Source organism: Sarcophilus harrisii, chromosome 2 (genome assembly GCF_902635505.1).
Source record: "Sarcophilus harrisii chromosome 2, mSarHar1.11, whole genome shotgun sequence".
In the NCBI taxonomy this organism is placed as follows: Eukaryota; Metazoa; Chordata; class Mammalia; order Dasyuromorphia; family Dasyuridae; genus Sarcophilus; species Sarcophilus harrisii.
Window position 1 is genome coordinate 17495221 of NC_045427.1, and position 10566 is coordinate 17505786.

Here is a 10566-nt window from a genome sequence, read left to right on the forward strand (position 1 = left end):
AACAACAGCAAAAAGAGTGAAAATATTATGTTGTGATCCACACTTGGTTCCCATACTCCTCTTTCTGGATGCAGACGACTTTCTTCATCACAAGACCATTGAAACTGGTCTGAATCATCTCATTGTTGATAACAGCCATGTCCATCAGAATTAATCATAGTATAATCTTGCTGTTGCTATGTATAATGATTTCCTGATTCTACTCACTTCACTTAGCATCGGTTCATGTAAGTCTCTCCAGGCCTCTCTGAAGTCATCCTGCAGATCACTTCTTATAGAACAATATTATTTCATAACATTCATATAGCATAACTTATTCAGCTATTCTCCAATTGATGGGCATCTACTTTCTTGCCACTACAAAATGGGCTGCCACAAACATTTGTGTGCATGTGTATCCCTTTTCCTCCCTTAAGATCTTTTAGGCTATAAGCCCAGTAGAAACATTGCTGGATCAAAGGGAATGCACAGTTTGATGGCACTTTGGGCAAATTCCAAATTGCTCTCCAGAATGGTGGAGTCAGTTCACTATTCCACCAACAATGTATTAAGGTCCCAGTTTTCCCACATCCCCTCCAACATTCATCATTGTCTTTTCCTATCATCTTAGCCAATCTGAGAGATGTGTAGTGATACCTCAGAGTTGTCTTAATTTGCATTTCTATAATCGATAATGATTTAGAGCACCTTTTCATTTGATTAGAAATGGCTTTAATTTCTTCATCTGAAAATTGTCTGTTCATATCCTTTGACCATTTACCAATTGGAGAATGGCTTGATTTTTTATAAATTTGAGTCAATTCTCTACATATTTTAGAAATGAAAAGCTTCTTTATCAGAAGCTTGAATGTAAATTTTTCCCCCAGTTTATTGTTTCCTTTCTAATTTTATCTGCATTGATTCTGTTTGTACAAAAACTTTTTAACTTAATATAATCAAAATTATCCACTTTGTATTCAGTAACTGTGGACAGTTCTTCTTTGGCCACAAATTCCTTCCTTTTCAATGGAGCTGAGAGGTAAATTATCTTTTGTTCTTCTAATTTGCCTATAATAGCACTTTTTATGTCTAAATCATAATCATTATCTTGGTATATGCTTTTAGGTGTGGGCCAGTAGTTTTTGTCAAAAAATGAGTTCTTATCCCAAAAACTAGAGTCTTTGGGTTTGTCAAAAACTAGATTTCTATAGTCATTGCCTACTTTGTTCTGTGAACCCAAACTATTCCAATGATCGATGACTCTTTTTCTTAGCCAATACCAAATAGTTTTGATGACCACTGTTTTATAATGTAGTTCTAGGTCTAGCACAGCAAGGCCATCTTCATTTGAATTTTTTATTAATTCCCTTGAAATTCTTGACCTTTTATTATTCCAGATGAATTTTGTTATTATTTTTTCCATCTCTGTAAAGTAATTTCTTGGGATAAAAAATATTTTAAATGAACAAGAATACAATCTCTCTTGTAACAAGTGTGCTAGTCAATCAAAACACAAAGTATCTAAGTGACACAGTGAATAGAGTGCAGGGCTTGTAATTAGGAAGATCCATTTTTGGTGAGTTCCAATGTGCCCTCAGACACCATTTGTATGACTTTGGACAAAGTGCTTAACAGTGGTTGCCTCATTGTCTTTATCTGTTAAATGGGCTGGTGAAGGAAAGAAGATATCTCTTCCAGAAAAACACCAAATTGGGCTCCCAATGAGAAGGACACAACTGAAAATGACTGAACAACAACAAATCAGAACATAAGCAAATTTCCATATTGACTATGTCTTCTCCAAAAACATACATATATGTGTGAATGTACATATGTTCTAAGCCAATCAACTTTACTGTGAGGAGGTAACATACTTGTTCACCTGTCCTTAGACAATTAGATATTTAACATAGGTATCTAGATATATATATGTGCATGCTTGTATATATGTATGTATATGTGTATATATATGTATATACACATACGTATAAGTTCATATATGTTTGTGTATATACATACATATGTTTCTGTGAATACATTTAGCGCGTATACATACACAAACAATTCTCTTTATGGCAAAGGCCCAATAATATATATCTTTTGGCTACAGGCCTAATAGTGATCACAAATGGGATGAGCACATTTGCACTTCTAAGGAAAAGTGAGAGCTATAAAACAGAGCGGGAAATCTAGGTTCCCCCAAACCTGGGGAAGCCAAAAAAGAAGAACAACTCTAATAAGGAGAAATTTAATCATAACAAATAGAAATTTTTTCACTTAGGTCAAAAAATCCATTTCACAGACTCAGCTGAAGAGATATTAATGTGATTTGTCATCACTAGGATGTCTCTCTTATCTCCACCTCTACATTAAACTTTAGGGTCCATGCAGAACAGGAATCTTGCTTTTCTTTTGCTACAGGAAAGCAAGGGAATGGCCTAAAGTGACTAGAGTTAGGGCATGTGGACTCAATTCTGCCTTTGATACTACTTTAGCTACCTAAAGAGTTCTTAAACTCTCTGAGCTTGTTTTGTAACTGTCAATATTAGTGTGACATTTATATTACTTTCTCTCCACATTGTCCTGAGGAAAACACTTTGTAAACCAAGCGAAACAGGAGTCTTCTGTATTTTCTTTTCCTTTCTCCCTATACCTAATGCAGTTCATGACCATAATAGGGACATATTTTTCAAACTATTTGGAGAACTATCATGTGAAGGAGAGATTAGACTGGTTCTGTTTGGCCCCAAAGGCTTGAACTAGAAACAATGGGGGAAATTGCATAGAAGCAATTTGAGGACTCAATGCTTGAAAACTAATAACAGTTTAAGCTTCATTTAAAGAGGAAAAGGAGCTGATTCTATAGTATTATTATTGTTATCATTATTATTTTGGGCTTTGTTCTCATCAGATCCCATCCAGAATACTTTTTTTCATTCTGGACACTACAGTCTGGGAAACATAGTGATGAGCTCAAAGGGTCTATCCAGAGCAGATCCATCAGTATGGTGGAGGGATTTGAGTTCAAATTATATGAGAGTTGCAGTTAAGTGCTCATTGGGCACACTGAGAGATGTCAAACCTGGCGAAGTGAGAACTTAGGGGGAAGTTGGGTGGTGCAGAAGATAGAACAGCTGTGTGGTGTCAGATCTGAGTTCAAATCCTACTTCAAACAGAAAATACAAAACTGAATCTGCCTCTAGTTCATTCCATTATTTTTGCCTGTCACAACTTGGTCTGAGTTCAATGCTAGAAACACTAATGGGCCTCATTTAGTTACACTTAAAAAGTTACACTAAAGAGTGCTTGGCTTGGACTCAGGAGAACCTCCTGTGACAATGGCCAGCTGTGTGATCCTGGCAAATTCACTTAACCTCTCTTAGCCTTGATCCTCTCATCCCTAAAGTAAGGAAGAAAGAGCTTGCCCTATTAATCATGCAGACTTGTTGAGAGAAAAGTTCTTTATAAATTCTTCAAATGCAACAGAAATATTATATTAATCAGATTGAACTAGACAGTCCCAAAGATCTTTCTCAGTTCTGACATTATGTCTTAAGACAATTTCTAAGCCTAACCTTGTGTGTGTATTTCTCTCATCTCTGACATTCTAGCTTCTAAAGGCCCTTCCAACTTTGACATTCAATGCTCTCAACTCCCTTTTAACTCTGCCATTCTCCATTCTAAAGTTCCTATAACTCCAACATTGTATGTCTTAACCAGTTGTGATATTCCATGTTATAAGACATACCCCCAGCCCAGTTCCAACATTCTGCTATAAAAGACAGACCTTTATTTTATGAATTAAGGAACAGAAGGCTTCAGGCTAGCATGACATGTTAGAATATATCTCTATCTCTATCAACTGTCAAGATGGCTCAAATTCAGAGATATTATAGTGCAATGAGGAAGAAGTATTTCATAAGTACCTACTCTATGCCTGAAAAGATAAATACTAGCAAAATGAGAGACTTCCCTTGCCTTTGAGGAGGTTACGATCAAATGGGGAAAGACAACAGACAAAAAAGAACTATGAAGTGAGGGAGAACTGAGAACAAGGGCAAATGGGATGAAACAAGGGGAACAGCTTTGAAGTCTACAAAGCCGGGAAGGGAATGAAGGTTGGCCATAGCCTAAGTCCTTCCACAAATAGAAACTCACACAAACATAAAAACTCACCAACATGGTCAGAAAGTATCAATTTGTTTGGTCTCTGTTCAGTATTTCATCTGAGTCCTTTGGCTTATTTATTCACTATGACTAAAAGATTTAAAGTTCTTTACAAAAAAGCCTGTAGCAACAAAAACAGGGAGGGACAGACCAAAGTAAAGAATCTAGGAGATGCCTTGATCCTGGCATAGATAGTGAGAAAGGTCATCTGTTCTATACCTTTGACACCCCTAGAAGCATATATTTTGAGACATGGACTTGAACTTCTCATTCCTTATTGGCAATATAAAATACAACTTCCAAAATGGGTGTTTTGTTAAGTGAATCCAACTGTTCCTACTTGAAGAGCTTTCTACACATTTTAGTGAAAAGAGTCTTAAACACAGGGTCAGGAGACAAAGATTTGATTCAGTTCTGTCACCCTCCTAGCTGTTAAAGTAGAAAGGTCAATTTCTCTCTGAGAACTTCAGTTTTCTTATCTGTAAAATAGAGATGATGATTTTAGGCCTACATAGTTCATCTGTTGGTTGTGAGAAAAGTGTTTCATAAACTTCTAAACTACTAAGGAAATGAGAAGTAGTATGGAGTAATGGAAAGATCTATAACACAAGGATAGAGGAACTGGGTTCAAATCCTTTCCTTGCTACTCACTACCTACAGAACTTTCAGCGAAACAAGTTCCTAATCTGTGTCTGTTTCTACTTCTATAGAAAGAATGAGTTGATATGCCCAAAGGGTTATCAAACTGTGCATACCCTTTGACCCAGCAGTATTTCTACTGGGCTTTTATCCCAAAAAGATCTTAAAGGAAGGAAAGGGGCCCATATGCGCAAAAACACATTAGTCGATGATCACAAGTTATCATTTTAGTGGTACCTTTAACTTGGAGTAGTAGTCATCCCAGGGGTTCCAGAATGCAACACATGCTGACTCAGGGAAGGAACATGGAAAAGTGCAAAGAAAAATAGGTGAGCAAATACAATGGGTAAGGCAAAATGTCTGACAGCATATGTCACGTTTTGTACCTGTGGTCCCCCCACTTCACTAACACAAAGGGTGAGACGAGTTCCATTATCTCCTCTCTGGAGCTGTGATAATCTTTACTTCAAAGAGGAATCCTTTTTTCCCATAATACTTTGATTTGAACCAAAGTAGTCCCTGGCCCAATGGTAGCTGCTTCAGCAAGTAAGAGCATGAAAGTGAGTAATATCAGATGAGAAGGTTCTGAAAAGTGAAAGATAAGAGAAGTAGGGGGAGAGGTAAAGAGAGAGTGCAAGAGAGAGAGACGCTCAGAAAGGAGAAAGGAATTGGACACTGAGGAGGTTATCAGACAGACTCTGACAGCCAGTCAGGCCAACAGATGCCAGCAGCTGCGGCCTGACATCAATTGACTAATTCACTCCAGGTTTCCTTGGGGGTCTCTTTGGATGTATTTATAACTGCCAAAGGATTTATTTCTGTCCCAGGATTAAAAAAAAAAAATTTCCCTGACGCAAGAACACATATTGCTAAGGTAAGAATGTTTCCATTGCTGGGATTGCCATCAAAGGGGGAAAATGCTACTGACCCTGTTCTTTTCACTGGGCATTATCCTTGCCCTAAGACTTGGTCAGAAGCTTTGCCAGTTCTTGTTCGTCATGGAAACAGAAAAAAAGAAAAGAAACACACACAACTCAAATTGTTCCATCTTTTCAATAGCATGAGGAAGAAAAGGGAGGAGGGAATCTATTAGAAATCCGTGTTCTAGGACATTTCATTCTTTAACCTGGTACCCAGAGCTCATGTATCTTGGAGTAGGCAACAAGGGCTGAGGCAGTTCTCCAGAGGATAAGGAAATCCAGATGTGTCTGCTTTGCATTAATGCCGTATATTCCAGCTGTGATGTCCGATGCTGTGAAGTCACACACAGCATGGGGTGAGAAATGAGCTCAGCAACACCTCAGAGTCAAGAATCTCTTTATTGACTCTTCCATAAATGTATACAACCCATCAGGAGGCAGGATAAAAAACATCCCCATAACATCCCAGCTAAAAGAAAGAGTTGGTCATGGGTGTATCATAAAGAGCCCTAGATGCAATGTCCAAAGTTCTGCCTCTGACAATTACTAGTTCGCTCAACTTGGGACAAAGTCATTGAATGTTTCTGAATCTTGGTTTCCTCATCTGTAAAATGGGACAAATTCTGTTTCTGCAGGTTCTTACTGTAAAGTCCTATGAAAATTCTGAAGAGTTAGATTTCTTTGGAGAAGACACTCCAAACACTATCATAGGACACAATAAAAATCCCCATAGCTCTCTTTAGGATAGCTTTACCAGACCCCTGAGAAGCAAAATGGGGAATAGATGTATATACAAATACATACATACACACACATATATATATATAGTATATACATATGTATATGTATATGAATATATGAGAGGAAAGAGACAGAGAAGGACAAACACAAAGACATATTTTCTGAAAGTTACGAAAATGACGCCCACCATGACAAGCATTACATAAGTTTAAAAATAGCTAACAAAAGCAATTAAAAGTCCTGAGGCCTCCATATTGCTCTGAGCTACAGAAAGTTAAATGATGACAAGCAAGATGTTCATTCTCAGTTGAAACAATTATTTCGAAAGACAGTTGGAGGGTCTGGCTTCATGAGCTAAACATCTGGTTTGATGTACCTACATTCCCTGAAGCCATGGGCTAGTAGCCCAGTGGGGTCTGCTTAACTCTCCATCTTTTTGCATGAAGAAAACCAAATTCCAGACTCTCTGGAATGGGGTTCTTGTGGATCAGAAGGGAGAGAGGAGTCCACTTAATCCTTTCTAGGAGATAAAAGATCACCTCTAATGAAAAGTGAAGTGAAAGATCAAGAATGGATGCCTTGATTCTGAATTGCTTTCTTCCAGTAAAGTGTGGCCTTGGTGAGAGTAGGATTGGTGCTTCCTGTTGGGTCTTTCATCTTGAGATTTCAAAGTCCTTAGTGACATGATCAGGCAGTAGGGACTGTCATCGCTGTTGTTCAGCAGATGAGAAAAAGGAGGCACTCAAAACCCACAGTGAGTCAAAGACAATAGTAGGAGTGGAATTCTGTCCTCACAACTCCCAATCTAGGACACACTAGGGCCAAGACATGATTTGCATAATTCATCCTAAAAGAGTGATGGATACACAATCATAGTGGAATATAATCCACAGGGATTAGCAATTGAAAATTCAAAGAGCCTCATTAGAAAGCCCTTATTGTGAAAAACCCATGTAACCTCTTATACACTCTTGTACACTTAGGCTCAAAGGGAATGGTTAGAGTCTCCAATAGTGACTCAGAGAAAGGATGAAGTTCATATAATTTCTCCTATGGATTTTGAAAAGACATGATACTAGAAAGTTTCCATATATGCAAAAAAAATATTTACCATGACATTTGGGGAAGCCTCCTGAGAGGAGAAAACTGACCACCTCAGGAGACAGAAGATGTGTCATCTGATTTTTTAGCTGAAATAGCTTCCCTCTAGTTGTATTAAAAGTAGGTTCTAATTTCAGAAATGTCATATCAAAATAAGAAGCACATATATTAATTAAAGCCAGACTAGAGGGCAAAGTTTAAAGGAAATGCAATCCAAATTCCATAAGATTGTCTCATGTAAATTGTATCTAGAAGTGTCTATTTTCTAAAATAAATCAAGAAAGAAAGAATAAAGAAAGGTAGGAAGGAAGGAAGGAAGGAAGGAAGGAAGGAAGGAAGGAAGGAAGGAAGGAAGGAAGGAAGGAAGGAAGCAAGGAAGGAAGCAAGGAAGAAAATATTCTTATTTCATAAGAGAAAGCATGATAAAACATGGATAGAAAGCTGAATTTGTAGTCAAAAGACCTGGATTCAAATGCTGTTTCCTTTACTTGCTTAACCTCAGTCAAATCACTTAATATCTCTGGGCCTCCAGAGTTTCTTCTGTTTTAAAATGAAAGGTTTAAACTATATGGTCTCAAGGTTTCTTCCATTTCTCTCTCTCTCTCTCTCTCTTTCTCTGTCTCACTCTCTGTGTCTCTCTCTCTCTCTCTCCCCCTGCCCCGATCTTTGCTCCTGTAAAGTTCTTAAACATTAAAGCTAGCCTAATGTAAAATCTTTTGCTTAGATGTTGAGACTCTTCCTGGAGCTATCCAGTAATTTGGCTGACCTTTTGCCAGAGGAGCAATTCATAGCTCATATTGGAGTTGGACTAGTGGGCCTCTAAAACCCCTTCTAAGTTTAAAAGATAAAGAGGTAGTCAGGATTGAGCTGGAGGCCAGAGTCAGGAAGCTCTTGGGTCAAAATCCCACTCTTGACACTGGCTGGATGTTCAAAGACATGCTACTGACACTCTGCAATGAGTCTATCTTCTCATCTATAAAAAAGAGGGAATGATCCCTGTATTACCACCTCACAAGCTTTCTTCAAAGTTCAAGTTTCACTGGATGTAAGAAGCTCTACAAGCTTTAATGTGTTCTACAAATGACAAGTTAGCATTATTTAAAGAGACTGAATTATGAATATGTGTGTGTGCATGGTGTTCCATGCACTAAAGTTCTCCAATGTTTTAACACAACCCGGAGTTGAACCTGGGCTCTTGAAGGCTTTTTTGACTCACAAATTCTGAAAGGTTCTACGAGACTACAATACCTTTAGTACAAATCAAGGAATGGATTGTGTTTCTGCTCTCTGGAGACGTGTGTAACAAAATTCGGAGTCTCCCTGGCCACAGGATTTCATTTTCAGCCATAACAACCCTCAAAGAGCAGCTCGAGGTTGTTTTACAGTTTAAAAAAAAAAGATTGAAATGACATCACAATAAGGTCAAAGTACAATGTGTCCCACTGTGATGGATCAGACCAATATGAACTCAGAAGGCTGTACCACAGTTTGGACACAAATATTCCATATGAAAACATGAAAGGTTGTCCCTAAGCACTGATAGGGCAGAGATGTGAAAGAAGAAACCAAGAATGGAAGTTATATATTGCATATATTGTATTTTATAATATGCTGAACGACAGATATTACAAATTATATATACATATGCATAAATATATATTGCATATTATATACCATCCAGGGAGTGTGTTATATATTCCCATTTTTATGAAACTATAAGAATTACAATGCAATTTATAGGTTAGCTTACTGAATCCTCATAATACTGTGAAGAAAGGTATTATTACTATCACTACCAACTAACCGAGGCTAATATTTTATTTGTATGGGATCACAAAACTGTCAGAAATATTATTTGAACCTAGGCCTTCTGAGTCCTAGATCAACCCTCAATACAGTATATGATACTGGCCTTCTATAGAGCAATATAATGTAATAAGCCTATGAGGTCATCAGTGTCAGAGGCTCCTAGTGAGGACATTGTTTGATCAGTGTAGTTTAGAACCTTCTCTTCAATTTATAGTCTTAAAAGGTTGCCCAGCATGCCAACAGGTTGTCACAGATGAGGGAACATATAACCAGGATGTATCCAAAGTAAGACAACCTAGATCTTAATGACTTTGAAGATTTCTCTCTAGCCACTACACACCCCTGCTTCACATATACATTTACCATATATCATATAAATACATGTGTACTTTTAATTATTTTGCCGTACCAAGACATTCATAACACCATATTTTATGTTGATGAATAAAATATGATATATGACATATATTTAAACATGCATCAGGTATAAAATTATTTCATTAAATTGCCTTATTATCATCATAATATTGTATAAAGAATAGAATAAAATATATTAATTATATCATCAGATAATAACAGATTGAATGTTAATATGTAATAATACTATCATATATTTCTCTGAAGACTCTACTTTTGCCTTGGAACTTTTTCTGTCATTCTCTTGATGCCTCCTCACTTTGGAAGTTCACTTTACTCCCAGGCTGTGCACCCTGGGAAGTACACTTTCCCTCTGTGGTACCTTTCTGTGACTGACTGGTTCCTCCCAGAATCACTATTTTAGTCCAGCCATATCTTCCTTTCTTTTCAAGCTCTATCCTGTCCCAAATCTGAGTTTCTTCCCTAATCCCATCCTAATTTCCTTTTAAATGGTATCTTCCCTAATTGAGAGTGGTTAAGTGTCCCAGTAGATAAAGCAGCAGGCTTGATATCCTGGAGTTAAAGAAAACTCCTCTTCCTGAGTTCAAATCTGGCTTCAGACACTTAGTTGCATGTTGCTTAACCCCGTTTGCCTCTGTTTCCTAATCTGTAAAACGAGCTAGAGAAAGAAAAGGCTCAGCACTCCGGGATCCAACCAAGAAAACCTCAAATCAGGTCACAGAGGGTCAGATACAATTGAAAAAATGACAATTCCTTCATTAGAATATAAGCTCCTTGAGGACAGGAACTGACTCACTTTCTGTTTGCATTATATTTTCAGTGCACTGTATAG

At 37.5% G+C, this 10566-nt stretch overlaps 1 protein-coding gene across 1 annotated transcript in view; it reads right to left on the minus strand.

Annotated features, from left to right (window-relative positions):
• LOC100935186 (OX-2 membrane glycoprotein) overlaps positions 1–8915 on the minus strand; it is a 110522-nt gene extending 101607 nt beyond the window's left edge. Inside the window, exon 1 of the mRNA XM_031949652.1 lies at positions 8796–8915. Coding sequence (XP_031805512.1) covers positions 8796–8895 — 100 coding nt within the window. The 5' untranslated portion in view covers positions 8896–8915. The remainder of the gene's footprint in view (positions 1–8795) is intronic.
• Positions 8916–10566: the final 1651 nt, after the last annotated feature.